Consider the following 22030-nt stretch of genomic DNA (forward strand, 5'->3'; position numbering starts at 1 on the left):
TGACAAGAGAGAAAAAAAATCTCACTGCCTGAGAAGTTTCGCAGATCAATAAATACCAATAATCAATTAAAAAAAATGCATCATTTTAAAGCGATTCTTCACCTCCAAACTATGACAAACTAAATAATGAATTTTAACATCTCTATTACATTTTACAGGGTTAGACTACCGAAGAAAGATGGAACATGAGCAACCTTACAGTATGCATACTGAAAGGATGCTTTGGTTTGGTAAATCTAATTTTAACTTTGTACATTTATGCTCCATGATTAACAAACGGTGAACTTATTTGTTATCTTGGGGAAAAGGGACAGATCTGTGGGAGGTCATTGACTGTTCTGTGTGACAGAACTGGTCTCACTCTGAAAGTTAATTTTCAATCAAAGTCACAGAGGCTTTGTGTGTGTGTGTGTGTGTGTGTGTATTGAAAAGTACTTTGATAGTAGCAGTTAAAAACACTTGCCGACAAGTGGAACTGATTTTTTTTTACTGATCTGTGTGTGCAACAAGTTTACGAGCATCGGTTTCTTGCAGACACAATGAATGGATTCCTTTTTGTTGAAATTTGGGCATTTTTCTTCACCAGGCACTTGGAATTTTGAACCACACCGGAAAGTGAGCGCAGTCTAGATGCTACGGTTACCATGCTAACACGCTCACAATGACGATGCTTACATGCTGATGTTTATTAGATATAACGTTTACCATGTGCACCATGTAAGTATAACATGCTAGTATGCTAACATTAGCGAATTAGCTCTAAACATAAAGAAAAGCTGAGACCCATTAGATTTGCAGGAATTTAGTCATAAACGAAAGTATTGGACAAATTCAAATTTTGACCTAACGATGCCGCTAGATACAAAGTCAGAGGATCACCAAATCTGATTACAGTGTATCCTGAGAGGAAAATTAATATCCAAACCAAAAGTCAGGAGATCACCAAAATCATGGGGATTCATCCTCTGTGGACCATGAATTTATGGTCATTTCTGACATTGCCATCCATAGAGCCATGCCGCTATCATAGTGCAAAACGCCAAGTGAAAGTCTTATCAAGTTTTCCTACCATCGGACCAAAGCTACAAAAACACAAATTTCTCAACTTTTCTTAGGGGGCCATCACCTAAAACCCTCCACTGTCTACAAACAAGTCCCCGGCTGGAACACGTTTTATTCACAGAGGGCAACGATTTAAACAGATGGTTTCTACTCACATCCTTAAAAAGGTGCCTCATGAAGAAAAATGATGCTCATACATATGCAATGCCTAAAACCAAAATGTTAATGCCTTCCACTGAGATTTGTTTGTTTGTTTGTAACATGACTGTTGTTTCGGTGCAATTTAGCATTCACATTAAATAATTACAGCGGACATCCTTTCCTCTGAAAGTGAACAAAATAACCCCAAAAATAAAATATGGCTGGTTGTGAAAAACGAAACGGCGACATTTTCTAGACAATAAGGTGCAAATCATTATCAACTACCTTTTACATGTCCACCTGCTGTGGCACATTTCTGTCTGGATAACATGGCTGAATCTGATACCAAAATGTATTCAACGCGTGATTTAAAGCAACACCAAAGATTATTTTGTACCTTAAAATAATGTTTCCAAAATTGTTTCAGTGGTTCATCAACTCGTAACAGGGTGCATTCGCTTTGCGACCCTTTATCTGCTAAAACCGCACTATGCAAGTTTGCCAGATAAAAACAACGGTAATGGACAATTCCGCTTCCAATCTGTAGGAGGACCAAAGAGGAAAAGTGCTTTGGTGTTGCTTTAAGTTTTGTTTTTCTCTCAGACCATTCCATACAGTCGGTACCAAACTAATAAATAAACAATGACATACAACGATGCTGTCAGAAAGTGAAGTTTAGACAAGGAGGAGCTTGGGAGAGGTCACGTCACTGGCCATCTCATTTCTTCCTATCCAGAACAAACAGCACTTGCCTTCAGTCTCGTGTTTGGAGCGGGGCTGTGTCCCGCTGCTGGGAGGGAGGCTACACACAGTAATGTCTATGACAGCCACCCGTCTCAAGGACGGGCTCCTCCTTTACACCACGTACTGGTGGTTGCTGCTGAAGTTTTTCGTGTAAGCCTGCCGGCTGTACTGGAAGTGGTCGGTCAGCACGTTGTTCCAGTTGTGATGCTGCTCCGAGCCGTGGGAGAAAGGCAATGACCCGTTGGCCTGGATATTCTCCAGTGATGGGTTTTCAAAGGACATCAGGTCCTGCTTGGCGCTTGGCAGCAGCTTCTTCTCCTTGTTAGCGTCATACTTGGCCTGTTGGCAGAAGAGAAGGGCAAATAGATTTTGAATGACCAGATGTTTTTGGAGTTGGTTCCCTGGCACTGCACTGTGGCTGCCCACGGATCCTAAATAGTTTCGGTGGGTCAAATGTTTCTCCAAGAGGATAAAAAGTGTAACTCAACAATTTACATTTAAGCAGGGATGCACCGAATCCAGGATTCGGCCGAATATTGGGCTTTTTGACGGGGTTCGGTTTCTGCCGAACCCTATGCTTGCACTACGCTGGTCGACGTAATGATGCTGCCGTTTATTACGGGAAGGCGTTTACGTAGTTGGACCGTTCAATGCAGTAGGCTGTGAGAAAGTGAAAATGGAACTCGTGAGCAGAAAAAGTGTTGTTTGGCAGTACTTTCAGTCAAAAGAAGGCGATTCAAGTCGAGCTACATGTTCAATTTGCAATGCCGATTTGTCTCGTGGTGGTAAGGACCCTAAACAATACACAACATCACCGCTGTTACAACATTTGTGTATGAAACATCCAAAAGAATACGAGTTTTGCATGAAGGAATCTACAGATAGCAGCCAAAATGCAGCAACTTCAGGTACAGCAAAGGAAGGACAGTCGCAGCTAAAAACTTGTGTTAACCAGACGACCAAGTTGGACGGACAGTGACTGATATGGAAAGCTGATTTTAGGCAGAGTACCACAAACTGTTCACAGTTTAGGAATAGTGGTGGTTGGTTGCTATGGAAAGGAATGCATTATTTTGCAAACCTTTTTTTTAATTTTTTTTTTTTTTTTTAAATAAGGCCAAGGAAGCATTAAAAAAGAAAAAGAATTGTAAACTTCATAATAACTTAGTGTTTGAAAACTTCCATAAATTGGACTATTATCTGCTGATATTAGCTTGTCATATGTACATCAGCACTGGTGTAGAGTTTTCAATTAAAAGGAACAGAAGATTCATTGTTCCTTAAACTTCTGCTTCTCCTTCATCTTTCCCTCTCTTACTCCCTTCCTCCATCCCAGTGGTCGGCGTCACTCACCTTGTTGTAGAGGAAGACCCCGACTATGGCCGTCATCATACCCATGACATTTGTGAGGGTGACCGGGTTGCGCAGCATTAGCAGTGAGATGCTAATGACCATGATCCTCTTGGTGGCATTGGCGACAGCATAGCTGAGCGGGCTGACGATGTTCAGTACGCTAAAGGCGATGACGTTCTGAGCAAAGTTGCAAAAGCCGCTGATGAGCAGGAGGACGAAGGTACCTGACCATCCTGAGATCTCCGACTGTGAGGAAAGCAGTATGGTCAGTCTACGTTCAGAGTCATGAAACAAGCCAGGTGCTGCTGAACTCTACCACCTACAACAACAAGGTTGTGCAAATGTCATGAAATAGCCGTTAGTGCTACTCACCAGGTCTCCGTTAACAAGAAACACAGAGAGGTCCACCAGAACCCAGGTGGGCAGCATGAAGAGAACAGCATTAAAGCCCAGGATGTTGAGAAGCCTCAAGTGGTGGATCTTTGTGTCGCGCAACACCTTTAAAAAAAAAAAAATTAAGAAAGAGCAAATAAGAAAAGGCAGAGGAAGTATTTATTCCCGCTATTTCACTTTGATGTTATCTAGAGAATATGTTCATTGGAACATCGAGTTTTAACAGAGTCATAAAAAAGATTTGTGCAAGGGTCAGTACAGCAAACATCTCATGGCAGGAGACGGTGTAGCAGTGACCACCTAATTTCAGCATTTAGAGGTTAGATTCTCCCTTCAGTCCCTCTTAAATTAAGCATTATTCTTAAAATCAGCTTGTGATACTGTATACGACAGTAACACTTTAAAAAGGTCTCTAAACCACACTGACCAACCTAATAACACCCAAGTCAAATTTTCTAATTACCCACTACCCGAAACTTTATATAACATATATGGGGATATTAGACATGCCATCGTGACTAGCATCTTGCTCGTCTGATATGCCACATTAAAGTGCTCATATTATGCTTTTTCCCTTTCCTTTATTGTGTTATATATCTTTTTTTGTGTACATTATAGATTTACAAAGTGAAAAAGCCCAAAGTCCACCCCAAAGGGACTTACCATCTCCAACAGAAAACACTGTTCACAAACTGCTCCAAACAGCTCTGTTGTAGTCGAGCCTTTACTTCCGTGACTAATGTGCGTCACTTTGTAACACACGTTATAATGCTCGCCTAGCTGCTATTGTGGCACGCCCTCATACTCTGCAACTGACAAGCTAGCAGTACTTACTGCGCAAGTGCAACTCCCAACAAAGACGGAACAGAAGTGAGATGCCTCACTCTGTAGCTAAAACAGAGAGCTCAACACACAGGGTGAAAAGAGGAGCTGCAGCAATGTACAGTACAACAAATATATGGTGTTTTCTGAAAATTAAACCACATGAACCTATTCTGGTACAACCTCTAAATGAACAATTATGAAGCTGAAAATGAGCATAATATGAGCACTTTAAAAAAAAGGAATTACAGTTAGTGGTCACTTGTGAAATCCATATGCCCCTTCTGATTTTTCCAACACACAACACCCCCACACCTTTTTGGAGAAGATGTTCTGCAGAGAGAAGCACAGCGTGGCAGCCAGAGCACTGATTAGTCCTGAAACATCAAAGGACAGCTCAGTTGCTGTGGCCAGCAGCACTCCTCCAATGATGGGGATGAGCGATACATACACCTAGGACAGGGACCACACAGGAGGAAAAAAAGTTAGGAGTCAGCAGAAACCAAGACAAACAACACTTTAGTAGTTTATATCCAGTACAGTAAAGTAGCAAAAACACCATTTGCTTTATCAGGGAGTGTTTCCCAATTAACTCCAATACAATTTTATAGATCAAAAAATTAATAAAGAAAATCATCTGCCAATAAATCGATAATGAAAGTAATTGTGAGTTGCCTCCCTACAAATATGAGCGGCCTGTTGCCACCTAATATTTGTTTGGCGATTATCTCAACACTGATTATTTAAAAAAAAAAAAAAATAATAATAATAATAATAATAATAATAATAATAATAATTATGCTTTGCTGTTAACATTAACACATCATTTTTACTGTAGCTTTAACAGGCTAATAAGTAAAGTGTGTACGGTAACATTTCCAACGTTCCTCAAAGCCTAAAATCCAAAGCACAGCCACATTTCAAAAAAACTCTTTTTATAAAAAAAATAAAATAAAAAAAACCCACATTAAGTTGAGACATTTCCCCAGCTTTAGAGGCTGCAGCTGGACATACTAACCCTTCTATCTGAGACCACACACTTAGGGACAACACCTTGTGGACTGAAACTATCAGAATCACCTACAGCCAGTTATTTGCATGTTGGATCATGAGAAATGATAAGAGACATGCAGTTGTTATGAAACCCACTTGTGCACTCGCCCACTCTCCTACCCCTCAAACTAACCACACAGAGTGAAACAGAGAAAACACTGCACTACACTACTAATGGGATGATTCAGTTTACTGCCCTCAAAAGATCCAACTGCCCTCAGTTTTTTGTCCAAGTAAGTATGATACATGCAAAAATTAAAACAATAATGAGGAACTTAGAAGTAGGTTGGGAACTTCTTTTAGCCAGAAATTGTCTCTACCTCAAAACTGGAGACTGTGCCTTTAAGCCAGATATCTTACTTTGTTTGTTTAACATTTTTCAACAGGATGCACTACTAGATAAAGCAGAGCAGTTCCGGGTAACAACTTGTTAAACAGATTAATCTTCTGCTAACACACTGATATAGCAAGTATAAGTACTTTTAACACAAGCACACTACTGTAACGTGTCTGGCTGGGTTTTTTTTTTGTAACCCTGAAAGGCCTCATCTATTTTGGCAGAGGCCTACATTTCTGTCCCATTTCACGTTTCCCGACTTATTTTGAAAATTCGTCCTGAAGGCTTTCTGCACTCAAAAGGAAAAGTTGGAAACTATACAAATGCATTTGATGAAGATACTGTTGAGTCTTATGTACTCAGTCTTTGGAAGATCTACAGTGTCCACTTTATTATTAGGTACACTTGTGCAATCCCATACAACTGCTCCAGCATAAAAGTCTACTTTTATGATGCTTTTTTTTTACACAGTTATACAGGTAGCACAGTTCAGCCGGCTGCTCCTGAACACACACACACACACACACACACACACACACACACACACACACACACACACACACACACACACACACACACACACACACACACACACACACACACACACACACACACACACACACACACACACACACACACACACACACACACACACGAACTGTCGACTGTAAGGTAAACATGACAAGCTGATGTGAGACTCAGAGGTCTCCTTATTCACATTTAGCAGAACCTAGACTGTAAAATGTTCCACCTTCAGGATGGAAAATGAAGCTGTGTTCCAAAGATGTCAAACGTTGTGAACTTTGCCCTGATCAAGAAGCAATCAATTGAGTAGAGGCAGATGTTGAGGTTCTTTCTCTTTTTTCATTGAGATCTGATTTGTCGTATATAATACAACTCCACAGAGCACACTACTAATAGTCAATTAAACAGTTTGACAACTGAACACAGCAGCTGTGCATGCAGACCATGCATCATAGTTTCTCCTTTTAACAGTTCCCAATAACACCGTATTTCCTTTAGCGATATACGATGTTTTGTATAATATCTATGTGTCGGGGCCCATCTAATTTTGTATTTCAGTTCATTTACAGTGCACACAGGCCATGATGAGCCTAGGTGTTTATGGCCCGGGCGATAATCGTAGAGCTAAAACGATTAGTCGATTATTCAATTCATCAATCAACTGAAACTGACATAACACTTGCAGTTAGATACATTCCAGGATTAATTCTAAATCAACTCAAGTTGATCTACTACTACTATGGATTCAAAAATAAAAAAAAAGACTGCAGATACAGTACAGGTGATTTGTCCTCTAAAAGATTGTCTGTCTCCCCCCCCTTCCACAGAAGATCTGATCAACTTCAGGGACAAAAGCCCCTGCAGATGGCCGTAACATGAGATGCAGTACAGGCACAGTACTGTGCCACATCACCACTGCTTAGTCTCAAACACGTAGAAACAGGCTAAAACAGAGCGGGCCTTGTGCCATGTTTGCTGTGTCGAAACCTACTCACCTTCGTGGTTTGCTTCTCCTTCATGATAATTCTTGATAACAGCACAACCCATATTGGCATTGTAGCTTTGACTGTGAGAGAAAAAAAAAAAAGAGAAAAAACAGACAATGTCAGCTTGAAAAGTACAACAATCTTGGAAAGTATAACAAAGTTTGTTTCCTTGACAAAGATGTAATGCCATTCAACAGCAGCATGTAGAAAGTATAAGATTCAATAAGTTTGAAGACTATAAAATGCTCCTACGTCAGAGACAAATCTTCTGCAACACACCTCTATTGAATTGTGTCACTGAGTCGCTGACTGGCGGACTATCAGGTTTATCCTGGTGTGTGCTACCAACAATGAGAGAGTTTAACTCAAGAGTAGGGCTGGGTACTAAGCATGTAATAAGTAGTAATAAGCATGCAGCATGCTCCTACCAAGATCTAACAATGTCTGTGATTGGCTGTCTAACGTTACAGGTCGCAGAGACACGCAGGAAAAACTCTACGTTACACCGAGACGGGCTCACGTAGAATGGAGCTGTAAAATAAATACAAAGATTTGGGCCGTAATGTTGTAATTTCCTTTTGTTTTATAAAACTGGTATTGAAAAAAGTATCGTTTAGGAACCGGTATCGAAGTCACTGTACCAGTATCGAAGAGTTTTGACTGAAACCCAGCCCTACTCAAGAGGGGTGGCACCCTGGTAAAAAAAAAAAAAAAAAAAAAGGTACTAAAATTACAGACAAACAAACAACATATATTTTCAGAATTTAAAACAATCAAAACTAGATTCAGTACCATTGAAAACTACCATCCACATGGACGGAAGCTAACTATTAAAGCAAAGCAACTTCAAAAACTTTAGACAGATTTTATTGACATGGCAGCGGACCACCATGGTTCTTTGAATTAGTTTAGGATGTCAAAACAGGCGTAGAAGTTTACTTTGAAGCCTACTTCTAGTTGAAGTAAGGACAAACTATCAGAAGTTAGGACTAGTTTATGCATATATTGCACTATACACTCAGCTAGCTAAAACTAATGCACTAAATATGAAGGGTATAATGTTTAGATCATGATCTTTTTGGAGGCTGAAGCTAGCTTGTGGTGCCGTTGAACTTGTGTATGGGAAACACTTCACTATAAGGCAATATAGTTCAAGGGAATGATTTATTGCAGACTTGTGTATTTATTGTATTAGACCGACAACTGAGTGTACATTTTCACTGTCAAGGTACTAGTGCAAATGGATTGAATTTATCTACTTTTGTCATTTTAGGTGGTAAAACCAGTTAAGAGTTTAGTTTAGGAATAAATCCTTCCAGTTCCTAACCCTGGTTCTAACACCACCAGGATCTTTAAAGTGGTTTAGGAGGAGGTTTAAACCTTTGATTTCAAGTTCACTTACATCTATTTCAAGGTGAGAGAGATTACTAGAAGTTTGGACTGTTTTATTCACAGGTTTTACTATAGAGTCAGATGTCACTTTATTAGGTAAAGCAGTCTAATAACAGTCTTGCAATAAATCCTACTGTCATGAAGGCTGTTCAGTTGAAGCTATTTGTGTTGATTAAACCTTATGGTAACTTTGGTGGCTGTAAGTTGTGGTGCCGTTTAACTGTATTGCATTATACTAAGAGGTGTTTCTTATATTAAGTATACCGATATTGATATAGAAATAGGGTGAACAAAAGTTTATAAACATCTCACCACAAACTGTAGCCTCAAAAAAGACCATACAGTTAAATGAAGATCTCTCTAAACAGTTTCACCCTATACTGAACATAATGACCTTAATAAAGGAAGACTTGATCAGTTTTAGCTAGGTGTACCTAAGAAAGTGGAAACTGAGTGTACCCATATAAGCTGCTGCTGACACAGGTAGGTAGCTAGTCAGTTGAATTCCACAGAAGGTAACCTAATACTATTTCACATTGGGTTTCTTAGGAGAAAAATCAATTACACGAGTAGTTGAGATTTGATTTTATCTGGCAGTCTGAGATCAGTTAGAGAACAGATTCAGTAATAGAACCTCCCCCTGACGTGGTATATTAGCCTTAATTAAGTTGGCTAGCTAGCTAACAACAGCCAGTTAACGTTAGCTGGTTATTTTAAAAGGGAGACTAAAGCTGACCAATTTGAAGTTAACAGGACCCATGTAATTATGCCAATGAAAGCCTGTCTGTTCCCGACCTCTGGGACGCCACACTAACCCGGGGCCCACAAGCTAGTTACATGTCGGTGTCGCCGAGTAGTCCAGCGTTAGCCACGAAGCTAACATCAGCTGACGGTACGCCAATTTTGTTCCTAGGATGGCGAAGGCTTGACCCGCCCTATTCTCCCTTTAATTGGCTAGTACGCGTTGCCTGGTTGGCTTGGTTTGGTTTAGGCGAAATGAGTGGGATAGGGTAAGAATGTCAAGGTAAGCCAATCAGAGGAGGAGTAGGGCAGGACATGCCTTCGCCATCCTGGGAAATAATCAATATGGTACAGAGTAGACACATCATCAAGTTAGCCAGGTGGCCTCACATTATTATCCAAATTAATTTAAATCCGCTGTACTCACCGGTGTGCGCATATGAAACGGGTACTTTCCATATGCTGAAGTGTGCCGACACAGATGCAAAGTATTTTCCGAAAGCTAAAGGCAGGATGTACCACCGGTAGTACCTGCTCGGCAGTTCTGTTCTGGGGACTCCCCATGCCCGCAACAACGGCGGGAGGAAGACGACGATAGAAATAATATGAAACAGAGAGACTGTGACCGGGTACGGGAATCCATTGAGGATGATTTTGTTGACGATGTTGCCCCCCGAACTGACCGTGTACCAGCCCACACACAGAAAAACTATCCGTACTCCTTCCCTAACAGGGGGCCGGTCCGCCGCAGCCATCTTCCACTGCGGAGTGACGACGACGAGTCACCGGTGGTTTATTTCTGGGTGCATCAGAGGAGGAGAGCAAGCACTGCTCAACCATCAGACTTCCAACGATGAAGGAAACGCACAGCTTCCGGGCACAGGTTTCAAAGTAAAATAAATCCACGGACATGCGTTTATAAAATGGAACATCTAGCTGCATTTAAAATGGTAGATTTTGAGTTTGGATTTCAAAATCTACCATTTTAAATAGTAATCGAAATAAATAATCAAAAACCAAATTGCCTAAATACCTAAACTTTAAAACAAACACTTGGCTCACCACAGCAAAAAGTGCATGAAAAGATATGTCCCATTCCCTGAACATGTAAATCCCCAATAAGTATGGAAACCCAAAGTTTTCAAAAATGAAACAAATAAAAACACATTGTGAATTAACTAATGAGTGAATAGACAAAACATAAAACCATGAAATTGTATTCACACAATTTCCTAATCAATTATTTTATAATGCCTTTTCATCCCTAGCATCAGTGTGAATGAGCTAAAATGGACATTGAACACTTTGAGTCCAGTCCAGTCACATAAGCCCTGACCTTGCAACAGAATTTATGAAATTCTCATACTTTAGGTAGGAACACCCTTAATGACTGCATTTATGGCTGCAACTACCATTTTTATTATAAGTTAATAGAGCTCAACAGTGTGGTTGCGGAAGTAAAAATCCCATTGATTTTCTCCCTAAGGTTTTTGATTATGAGCCATAAAGTCTAAACCATCCGAGGCAGACTGACCACGAGCTACGAGGTTAATAATAATAATAATACATTGAATTTTGTTGTTTGTTGTGTAACGAAAGTTTCTGTTCCTGTAAAAGCTAGAGGTACGTATGAAATCAAACTTGTATTAAGAAAAACATGTTTTATTCACGATCTTATTGAGAAAAACTACACTACCCACAATCCTAAGCGTAACCGCGACGTCCCTGATTGGTCCACCTCGCTGTTACCATGGAAACGTTTACCGTACCCATAGACTGTACAGTCGATGACCGTACTCACGAAACCGCAAACGGCTAGATCGCACTTCTACCATTCAAGTCTGATAGTTTTTTTACACAGTCTTGTACCTTTGCCTTTTTTGCCGTTTTCAAAATGGTTTTTTTTGCGCAGCATCAAATGTTTTATATTCATGATTCATCTCATAGCTGGTTGGCTTGGTCCCAGGCTTAAAACTCTTTATATAAGCAATTTTTGAAACGTCAATGTAACAATTGAATAGGGAAAAACTTCCGGAAACAGAGCTGTTAAAAAGTGGGCGGTCACTGTTGAGCTCTATTGTTTGGTCAATAACATTCAGAAAATAGTACAAACATTATGCCAAAAAACTATTTTCTTAATGTCAGTGAAATTGCTGTTTTTTTCTGACAACAGCCCAAAACCTAGAGACACAGTTTATTATCACAAAACAAAGAAAAGCAGCAAATGCTCTATTTTTCTTTGAAAAATAAAATTTATAAAATAGTCATTATAGTAATCATTTTTCTGTTGAACTAATTGATGTATCGAATCAGCTTCAACTGCATTTACAGAGGGGAAGTTGCATCAAAGACTGCATTAGGAATTTTCTCATAAGCATAGGAATGTTGTTTCCAAAAAGTGCTTAGTATTCTGGGAATGAATCAAAATGAATCTGAGTGATGTGATTGGAGATCCGCCCCTGTGGGAATTCATTTGTCAATTAGATTAATGTGAGTAATTGCAAAGAGCCAGCAATAAACAAGTAAAGAAAAGACAATCACAATTCCTTCAGTTTTTTTATTAACACATATCAACATGTCCACTTAAAAGGACTAAGTAGCAAATATGTTTCTTCTGCATTCAACAGAACACAAAAGGCTAATTTCTGTACATTCACTAAGGCTCTGTCTTTAGGGAAAACACAGGTTTCCATAAGGCAAACAATATCTACAGGAATGATATTAAGTACTTTATCCAGCATGTCAATTTACATCTCAGTTCTTCCTGACAGTACAAAGATGCAAGCTAGTAGCATGATCTGCTCTGCCATTTCATTTCATATTTTACAGCCTTAATACACAGTAAAGGGAAAAGGCAAGTATAAAGTTCAAGTTCACATTATCAGAATGTGTCATTTTGGAGAGTTTTCCTGTGTAAGGTTGGTTGGTGTATCAACAGGAAAAGGTTGGACTGTTGCTCAACACTGAACCAATTCTGAATAAATAAATCTAAAAAAAAAAAAAAAATTGTGTAGTCTGAACGTGTATATAAATCTTAAAATGAATATGTATATAAATATCATACATGACAGCCACATTTCTTTATCAGCGTGCATTGTGCAACCCCCCATACCAGCCTTTCATTCACCCCTAACTGTCACATCTGGCAGTTTCATGTCACTTTAACAGCATTCAAACCTCACAACACAAGAAAAATATTCAAATGTTTTAAAGCTGATTTGTCAGTTATTATTTCTGCTAAAAGTCACTGCATGAGACAGTTGTGAAATGAGGGAAGAGCGGTTCTAAAAGGTGCAATTACAAATGTTTTTTCACAGCAGTTGATAGTTGTTAATACAAATGGTAATGACGATAGCTACTTGAAAATAGCATTAGTTTCAGCCTTCAAGATGCAGGAGCAAATGCCAACAAAAACCTAATTGGTATCTGTTGGATGTCTGCTTCAATTATGTAGCTTACTACTCACTGTTGAAAGATGATAAAGTTGATTGAATCACATTTTTTAAACACAAACCTGAACTAAACTTTAAATGAAAAACATACTGTACTATGGACTAAATGTGAGTGGATGCAGAAAAGTCACATTCCACAAGGCATGTGGATAACATAAGATGAATAAAACGTAGCTGGGCAGTTTAATGCAATCTAAAGAATGGCAGGTACTGGTAACTTAAATCTGTACAGTTACTGAACACCAACAACTAAATGGTCAGATAATGCATAGCCTCTTTACTTAACGCTGTCTTCACACAATGTTTAAAAAACTCATTAAAACACTGATTACACCCCCTGTGCTCCACACACAACCAAGCAGGCAGCACATTGACTCCACTTTCACCAACGGTGCAAATCAGCAGCTTACACTTAAATAAAGTGCCTTCATACACGCAAAGTCCACTGTACGATGAAGGCAGCTTACAACTTCCAATTCAGAAACCCAACCTCAGTTTTAATCCAGACAGACGTAAGGCAGTATGTTCAACCTGCTCTCATCTCCATGCGGGTCTAAGGAGATGCACTCGGTCCAGTCATACCAACTACCCTTTGTGTCATAGCAACCGTTAACCCCGGACCAGTGTTGCTTGTGTAATCTGTTCAGATCTTCATTGATGATTTCTCTGCTAACCCCCGGTAAATCCCTTGCTGGGAGTTCTGGTGCCAACACGTGTGTTTTCTTGACATCCGTACTTCGGTGTTCCTCTTTTTTCAAGAACTCGGTCATGAAAAAGTGTGCACTAGGGGTGTGGGCGCCTGACGATGTCAGCACGTTGCACTGCTGGCTAAGGTACGACTGGATTATTTCACTCCTCGACAGCTCTTTCCAGTCTGTCTGCTGGAAGGGACTGGGAGGAACCGGTGGATTCTGCTTCGGCTGTTCTGACAACTGAGATTCAGGTCTGTGGCCTAGTATGACCTCCCCCTCATGGCAAGACTCCTTATGAAAGGAGGATTTGATCTGTCCTGTTACAGGGTCAAATGTAAGTCTTCGGTCTTTTAACCTGACTGGTTTAGTGCTGTCTTCTACAGTCTGTCCCTCTAAATTTACCATATGATCCTTAGGCCTGTATTTCTGTCTTTTCCTTTTCTCTGTTCTGCTAACAGCACCATCATCTTCCAAACTGGCCACGTCACTGCAGCAGGAGGCATACAAGTTGTGACGAGACATAATCAGAGGCCTGCTTTGAGAATCCAAATCTGAATCGTCTGTGTGCGAACCCTGAACGCAACCATTGAAAGGCTGAGTGGAAGGGCCCAGCCCAAAGGTGTCCACAGACCCAGGCCTCACAGTGGGGCTAGAAATACCCTGTGCTTGTGATGTAGTTGGTTTGACACCAGCTTCCTGCTTTGGAGTTTGAGGACTGTGCAAAGAACAGCGTGGGCTTCTGGGTCGATTCTGCCCCCCAGAGACAGCTTGCTCTTGTCTGGCTTGCTGCTGCAGAACTGATGCTTTTAGCAAAGAAGAAGTGCTAGGAGGTTTGCTGTATCCCAGGGCACTTGGATGAGGTTTTACAGCATTGACTGGGATTTTAATTAGCCTGTCACTATCCAATGGCTCAGAAATCTCCCTGTCTAAAGGCTGATTTGCACAAGTATCTGTAAAAATGTCAGAGCTACCGCCTATTCCATTGGTTGGCAGCTGTTTGGAGTTATGCAATTTATCATTAAGAGTCGTTTTGGATATCTTGGCTGGTAAGAGCTGTCCTTCCTTCTGGTCACCCTTACGTTTCCTGTTGCTGGGTTTCTCCAGCCTTGAGGAGTAGCAGTTGTTGAAGTCATTTCTGTTCTTCAACTCTGCGCCCGTTTTACCTGATGGTGTGGTGGCAGCTGGAATGGAGATGCAGGGATGAGCACCACCATTGGAAGACCATGATGCACCGGTGTGTCCCTTGGACAACACTTCACCCTTCCCCGGCTCAATGAGCTTCTGCCAGTTTCGCAGGAGCTTCTTGGCCCTTTTTGCAAGGTCCTCATTCTTGGTTCTCTTCCGGACATCGTTGATGAGCTTGCCAAGACGGGTTTCCTTTAAGAAGATAAGATCAGTGTTAAACAGCAGCTCTGGCTTCAACTGCATTTTATGTTGAATGCACATACTGTAGGTCTGAATGCAACCCACCTCCAGTGCCTCTTTGGTGATAGGATGTTTCTCCAAATAGGAGATCACCTCCATAACTACCACCATGTTGCATATCTGCTGAAAAGACACATAGGTTTATATATCACAATCCTGAGACATCACAATGTTGTCAGCATTACAACAATAGTGTCCATGTACAATTGTCTCTATGTTCTATGTAGAGGTTGCAATTTGAGATTTAGAACCTTACAGGCCCAATTTACATAAAGTTCTCCAGAGAGAGAAATACAGGCTGTTAAAAGGTTGAGGCATAATTTGAATAAACTTTCAGATGTGCACCTGTATGTCAAGAGATGATGTGTTCCTACTGGTTTCAGGCTCAATATGACAAACTGATATTGCATGCAAATGTGCCATTGTATCCCAAAAGAAGAGGACAGATCTGCAAGTAAGATAGAAGAAAAGAGCCAATACCTGCCCATTCACTTTAATCTCGGCCTGCTCTGCGCCAATTAAGGTTTGGCGATATGACAATATATACACCAAGAGATGATATATTAATGTGTCCGCCATCTGAGATTATACTGTGATAGCAACCCAGTGTTCAACGGTAAGGGGCAAGTCAAAAAAAGTTGTAATCATTTTTCCCCGTTAATCATCGTATCATAAATAACATTATCATTCTCTTGCCCACATTAGAAGAATGCTTGCTTTATGATTTTATTTGAATGTGCCGTTGGCCAATCATGAATTGAGTTGGGGCTAGTGATGTGTGACTGCCGACTGTCTCGTTAGAAGAAGAAGAAGAAGATGATGATGATGATGGCTGCGTACGAGCTAAGGCTAAAGAGTGTTTTAAGCGTCCTGCCTGGAAGAAAGAGTTTTCTGGCAGTAGAGGATGTCGATGAAACAACTACAATGTTTTGTAAACGTTGCCACAAGTTTGAGTCCAAGGCAGATAAAAGTGGACCATTTTTCAAAGTAACGTTTTTATTAAGAAAACCAGTAAAAATTTACTTTGGGCAAGTAAAAAAAAAAACACCTTAACATTAAACGCTGCAACCCTTTTAAAATAGTAGGTGATGTTGCAAATCAATAAAGGATTGCTTAATGGCAATATTGGATTTGTTTTTAGGATTCCTGCATCAATGTAATAAAGTTATTAATATATATATCATGGTAGAGGAATTCATATCAGCCACTTATAACACCAGCTGTGTGTATGTATGATCAAAATAACAGTATAGTAGATATTATTATTATTATTATATATTCTAGAAGCCAACACATCAGCTTAGAGATGTTCCGGTATCGGCTCCGATACTGCCTAAAACGCTGGTATCGGTATTGGGAAGTACTGGAGTTTATGCACCGATCCGATACCACGTAATAAAGCCCTAAAGAAAATCTACGTCAAAGTAGTTTATTTATGTTCTTTTTCCGTTATAACTGACTGTCAAACTGGATAATAAAAGAACGTTCTGTGGCATTCATGTTTCACAAAGAGTTTAACCTGAGCCAGACCGACAACAAAGATAGAAATAATATCACATCCATACAGGGATAGTAGTATACAGTTGTTAAAACATAATAAAATATATGACACACTGGTATTGAATCGGTACTCGGTATCGGCCGATACACAAGTTCAGGTATCAGAATCGGTATTGGAAAGCAAAAAATGGTATCGGACCATCTCTACATCAGCTTATTACGTTATGTGCTTAAACCTGTAGTGCACCAGCAATGCAGTATACATTATTACTACAAAGGCCATACTTGCATTTCTCAAAGTTCGCAAATAACATATCTAGCTTCAGTTATGTGGCTTATGAGATGCCCATTTTTTAGAGTACTTTTCAACGACTGGCAATACGTGTGGTACAGAGGAACTGGACAGCATCCTGCCAAAGTGTGGTATTACAATGTCACAGTGTTAAACTTTTATCGGATACTATCCAGTTTTGATGTTGCCAGAAAAGTGCTGTAACATACCATGACAATCTCATCAGCTGTATGATAGAGAAGGGTAGAGATGATGTTTTAATCTTATATACAGCCTTGATCTTACTAAAACCCAAATTAATTAACTCAGCTCAGTTTACCAAGTCTCCAGCCCTTAAGTATTTTTAAGTGCACACAAATAAGCTAACTTGGCTACATTAACATTAGCCAGCAGAAGTCACTCTAAGCGCTGGAATGACTGGCATTAGTTACTTTAGCTAACTATTAATGTTAGCCAGCTAATTAGCAAGAAAATACTAACTCGCCATTCATACATTGACTGCCCCCACTTTGTCAACCCGGAGTCAGCTTGGCCTTGTTATTTGCCTTTCTGCGCCCAGTTCGTCCTCTGGAAACTAGCGGTTATACTCACATTGCTCTGGCCGTCGATGGCCTGTAGCAGCCGGTCTCTCATCACCTGCGGAGTGGCTGTAGCCGCTGTCATCGCCTGGCGGTGTCGCGGGTCAGGACGGACTAGACAGCAGAATCCCCCGAAGAGGCGGCAGTGGGAAACCTGTCGACACTTACATGCCCGACAGAAGTTCTTCTCTGGGCGTGAGCACCATGTTTTATGATGCTTTTATTTTTGTTTTTTTCGCCGCCGTCACGATTTAATAATTCGGACGACGAGAACAGAAAATCCTCTCGGGGAATCGGCTACCCCCCTCGGCTGGTAGCCTCCTCCTCCTCTTCTCATCAGGCTTTTTGTTACGCGTTCGCGCAGAGCATGATGGGAGAATTTTACGTAACCAATTGTTCACATCCGCCGTCCCCCTGTCAGTACCATAGACATATAAGAAGGTCAGTACCCGATGCGTACCGCCTGTCAAATCCGTTCTGCGCATGCACATAATTGCGTAGTAGGAAACGTAACAATTTCCCTGTGCGATTTGTACCACACATGCGTTGAAACACTTGACGGCCAAGCAAGCATCACAACTGGCATCATATTTTTGTAGGCTACACTTTTTTTGTAGTTCACAAAGACTCTTTAGTTCACAAAGACTCTTTTATAAACATTTAAATCAAGACTTGTATCTTTTATAAACATATTTAAATTAAGACTTGCATAGGCGACATTGTTATTAAGTGCACGATCTGGGGATTTTTTTTTTTTAATGTAGTTTACGACAGACTTTGAATTACGAGGTGTTTACGTGGTGGCCAATCCCCCCAAAAAATAAAGGAGTTGTTACATGTACATTAACATACACCGTTGTGTTGTTTTTCAATTACTGCAAATCTCTACGTCACGAAAGTTTAACCAAAGATCCTTTAACATTGGTACTTGTATCAACAAGGATTGTGGTTTATATGTCACACAAACTTAGTCAGGGCCAATACACCATCAAATAGACTACTGTAAATGTTAGTTTAAACACTCAAACTTTTCAGGTAGCCAGGCAGCTAGGCTACATGCTTGTATGAAATATAGTATGTCTTAGTGACCTTGTTGTTTATATGAACATGAATTGTTGTTAATAATATGCAACATCAACTTAGTCGAGGCATAAAGACGCCTGTATATCTACTAAGTACTTACACTTTTGAACTACCTAGCTAGCTGATAGCCAGCTCGCTTGCCACCACTGGCTAGACACTGCAGTCAAATGGTTAGCTAGCAGTTTGGCTGCCCATGCCCCAGAGGCAAAATTTCGCTGGCTGGCCGAAATTCGCGAGGCGTTTCGCTGTGTGGAAACCTACACCTAAACCTAAATTATACATATTAGCTGGCTACATAGCTAGATTAGATTAGATGAGACTAGATTAGATATCATTTCATTATGCCCGCCAAAATTTCGGGGCATGTCAACGTTCTGACGTTAGCCTCCATACATTTCCGTCGCTTAGTTAGCCTCCAAACATTCCGTTGGTTCCTTAAAAACATGTACATTTAACTATTACTACTTTATTACTGCTATATAAATAATGTTGACTTATTGATGTTAGATTAGGTTAGAACACCACTTACCTTTGAAATGATCCAATTCCAAATTCACTGCCGCTGTCAAGTTCGCCGGTATTCATTGAGATGATGCATTTCCTTATTTGAATATAAATACCGGTAATCGCGCAAGCGTAGAGCAGATCAGGTAGGGTCGTAAACCGTCGTAAAACACGTTGAGCTTCTGCGCACGCGCTTAACGGATTTGACAGGCGGTACGGATCGGGTACTGACACCCCCCCCCCCGGTCTTTAATACACCCATTCGTACCCCTTGTTCTATGAAAAATGTGTTAGACAGGTCTGCACAGCTAAATGTTCTACATATTTTGTTTAATTGATTACTACGTTTCATACTGTAACAGTTTTCCATTTAGAAGTTCCAAAAAGGATATGCGGCGTCTTTGAATTGCAACATGAAACTGTTTATTTTTTATTTTGGAAGTGCACACAGTCTTTGGAAACACAAGACGATCATAGTAAAAATATAATGCAAAGCCATACTTTAAAGATATTCTATTTATATACCCATTTCGCTCAATAAAGTCAATATTGGATCATGTGCCCCTCTTGCCAATAGACAGTCACAACCACTTAAGTAAATTAACACTGTATAAGAAAACTGTATTTTTATTATTTTGAATGACACATTTACATCGTAGGGCAAATACATTTACTTACAGCACATGTGCCCCAGAATAAAGGAATATGGCTTTTTAAATCTGCATTAAAATATTCTGTATGGACATACACTAGAGTGTGAGTACATTTGGAGATGTTTGTACAAAGGATATGAGATAAGTTCATTAAGTGACTGATAATTTGACTCTTCTGTTGAATCAAGTAAAAGGGATAAAGGGATGTTTAAGCAAGACGATCTTGGTCAAAAGGTTTTCCACCAGCTTTGATTACTACAGGATCTTTAAATGATGAAACACATAACGAGTCACAGTTAAACATGTTTTATCCTGTTAGTGAAGTCTGTCCCTTATTTCAACCCTGCTGTTTGTAAAATAAGCAAACTGACATGCTGGAGAAAATAAACTCATGTTTTATAATGAAGCATAGGGGGCACACAACAACAACAACAACATGTATTCAGCAAAGGCAAGGGTGTTGGTGCAGTTACAGCTTAAAAGCAAAGGGTACAAATGTAACAACTTCTGTAAGACAAAATAAATACAGCGATTCATAAACTCCTGTACAGCCAGAAGCAGACTTATGATTTGGGGTTGTGAAGAAAATGGAGAATAATTACAGTTAAAAAGGGCAAAAAAGAACAACAAACTAACTAAGGAAAAGTTTATAGCATCCAACTTGGAAAAACAGCATCCTGATGAAAGTCCAGTCGCCAAAAATGTTGATCATGACCCAAACAATCTGTGAGGATTGAAGACATTCAGCCAGTTAGAAAAACAAGAAATTCACATAACATTTCTAGAACTCTTTAAAAAATATATTCTAGGACATGTAGGGGAGCACAAACTGCAGCACTGTTGAACAACAGCCAGGATGAAGGAAGGAAAGTAGGCTTGGAAATGTAAATATTAGAAATAACAATCATATATATATATATATATATATATATATATATATATATATATATATATATATATATATATTCACATTCCTGTAAAATATGTAAATCATTTAGTCTGTCTCCCAGTACTTTCTGATGTATCCCTGTCTGTGGCACCCAAGTCCATTGGTTCCTAATAAAGGCCTAAATCTCCAAAAAAAATGGGTCACAAATGTATAGTTTCCTCAGTAAAAAGGCTCAGTAATTACCTAATACAGCTGGGCACTGTAGTTTTTTTTTTTAGCAAAATGTTACTCAAACAGTGGTAATCTGTGTATATGTTGGGGACTATTTTTTGACATTGACTAATAAACATTTGGTCCACTAGTGAGTATTTACAACAGCAAGATGGTGTATGAAGGACTAACACTAATAAAATAGTGTTCATTGTAATGAATACATGCCAGCCAGTGCAACAGTGTGGCAGTGGGCTCATCAATGTTTTTAATTGTTAATGTGAAACAATGGAGCTCTATGGCAAAAAGGGATAAGATATATTAGTATTAAACTACAGCTACATGACCAGCATCAACTTAAAGTCTAATACTCACACGACCATGCAGAACATCATGAAGATGTTCCAGAGAGCGATGAAGATCCTAAAGTATCGCAGGCTGAGCAGAAACTCTCTGATGTTGTCACCTGAAACACAGATTTTTGTGGCACAGCTTTGAGAACTGCATTTAGCTGTGACACACACTTTTTAGTGATCTTTTCCCCAGCTCTCTCATACACACCTGTTGTCGGTGATTTGGACTCATCTCCAAATCCTTGGGACTCCTTTCTTTTGCTGCAAAACACCCACCGTTAAACTCTTATTTTGCTTTGTTGCTCTGATGTGAGGTTTTAGAAAGTGTGACTGTAACGTTAATACTCACAGCTTGAAGTTCAGCACAGCCCCTGCATTCACCAGTAAGGTCCTAGAGAGCACAGAGAGACTAATTGTTTATCTACCTACTGAACTAACCTTAGCTGGTGAGCTGGCATTAGTACGGAGCTAGCTTGTTGTTTAGCTTGACGCCGCTATTTAACCAGCAACACAGTGCACAATAACAAACACACACAACATTCCCATTACACAAAACGTATCCGTATGTGAAACAAGTCAAAAAGAAAACAAATTACCCGAATATCAACAGATCTCCGATCATTTTGTTCACATCACGTCAAAGAAACACCTAACTTCCGTGTTCGTCACGCAATCAGGAATGTTGACCAATACCGTTTCAGAGATCTGAGAATGGGGTTTTATGCCCTGCTTGCCTCTGTCAGGTTGTTCCATCCCTGCGGCCGCGTGGTCTTTAATACATTTGTGTGCGCCCGAGGTTCTCCGCCAATGAAATGGTTACATGTGGTTTCAGTTATAGTAGCAATAAATG

The 22030-nt window shown here is 40.0% G+C and overlaps 3 protein-coding genes across 4 annotated transcripts; all 3 read right to left on the bottom strand.

Moving 5' to 3' along the window:
* Positions 1-1250: 1250 nt before the first annotated feature.
* Positions 1251-10406, bottom strand: slc35e1 (solute carrier family 35 member E1). The gene is made up of 6 exons (XM_078258723.1): positions 9977-10406; positions 7426-7496; positions 4831-4968; positions 3673-3798; positions 3301-3546; positions 1251-2286 (listed from the first exon to the last, which is right to left on the bottom strand). The coding sequence occupies exons 1-6, from the start codon at positions 10302-10304 to the stop codon at positions 2059-2061; spliced, it is 1137 nt and encodes a 378-aa protein (XP_078114849.1). The 5' UTR covers positions 10305-10406; the 3' UTR covers positions 1251-2058.
* A 2139-nt stretch (positions 10407-12545) lies between these two features.
* Positions 12546-17845, bottom strand: LOC144523269 (mediator of RNA polymerase II transcription subunit 26). 2 transcript variants are annotated; one of them, XM_078258725.1, is made up of 3 exons: positions 17502-17845; positions 15164-15238; positions 12546-15070 (listed from the first exon to the last, which is right to left on the bottom strand). In XM_078258725.1, exons 1-3 carry the CDS (start codon positions 17571-17573, stop codon positions 13499-13501), a joined length of 1719 nt encoding a protein of 572 aa, XP_078114851.1. In that variant the 5' UTR covers positions 17574-17845; the 3' UTR covers positions 12546-13498. The 2 variants fall into 2 exon arrangements, with proteins under 2 accessions (XP_078114851.1, XP_078114850.1); XM_078258724.1 differs by having other exon boundaries at positions 15164-15241.
* Positions 17846-19785: 1940 nt separating this feature from the next.
* On the bottom strand, positions 19786-21849 carry smim7 (small integral membrane protein 7). The gene is made up of 5 exons (XM_078258726.1): positions 21777-21849; positions 21530-21571; positions 21389-21441; positions 21203-21293; positions 19786-20452 (listed from the first exon to the last, which is right to left on the bottom strand). Exons 1-5 carry the CDS (start codon positions 21800-21802, stop codon positions 20437-20439), a joined length of 228 nt encoding a protein of 75 aa, XP_078114852.1. The 5' UTR covers positions 21803-21849; the 3' UTR covers positions 19786-20436.
* Between the last annotated feature and the right edge of the window lie 181 nt (positions 21850-22030).

The sequence above is a fragment of the Sander vitreus genome, chromosome 9 (genome assembly GCF_031162955.1).
Source record: "Sander vitreus isolate 19-12246 chromosome 9, sanVit1, whole genome shotgun sequence".
Classification (NCBI taxonomy): domain Eukaryota; kingdom Metazoa; phylum Chordata; class Actinopteri; order Perciformes; family Percidae; genus Sander; species Sander vitreus.

What these genes read in the sequence shown, in the direction of transcription:
- LOC144523269 (XM_078258724.1), bottom strand. Translation starts at nt 17,573, where the DNA reads ATGACAGCGGCTACAGCCACTCCGCAGGTGATGAGAGACCGGCTGCTA. An exon ending in CCATCGACGGCCAGAGCAAT is followed by an intron (nt 15,242 to 17,501) that starts GTGAGTATAACC and finishes GTGTCTTTTCAG; the next exon opens with CAGATATGCAACATGGTGGT. An exon ending in TCACCAAAGAGGCACTGGAG is followed by an intron (nt 15,071 to 15,163) that starts GTGGGTTGCATT and finishes ATCTTCTTAAAG; the next exon opens with GAAACCCGTCTTGGCAAGCT.
- slc35e1 (XM_078258723.1), bottom strand. Translation starts at nt 10,304, where the DNA reads ATGGCTGCGGCGGACCGGCCCCCTGTTAGGGAAGGAGTACGGATAGTT. An exon ending in CGTTTCATATGCGCACACCG is followed by an intron (nt 7,497 to 9,976) that starts GTGAGTACAGCG and finishes TTTCTCTCACAG; the next exon opens with TCAAAGCTACAATGCCAATA. An exon ending in GGGTCTTCCTCTACAACAAG is followed by an intron (nt 2,287 to 3,300) that starts GTGAGTGACGCC and finishes TTCTGCCAACAG; the next exon opens with GCCAAGTATGACGCTAACAA.
- smim7 (XM_078258726.1), bottom strand. Translation starts at nt 21,802, where the DNA reads ATGATCGGAGATCTGTTGATATTCGG. An exon ending in GGAGATCTGTTGATATTCGG is followed by an intron (nt 21,572 to 21,776) that starts GTAATTTGTTTT and finishes TGTGCTCTCTAG; the next exon opens with GACCTTACTGGTGAATGCAG. An exon ending in GTCCAAATCACCGACAACAG is followed by an intron (nt 21,294 to 21,388) that starts GTGTGTATGAGA and finishes TCTGTGTTTCAG; the next exon opens with GTGACAACATCAGAGAGTTT.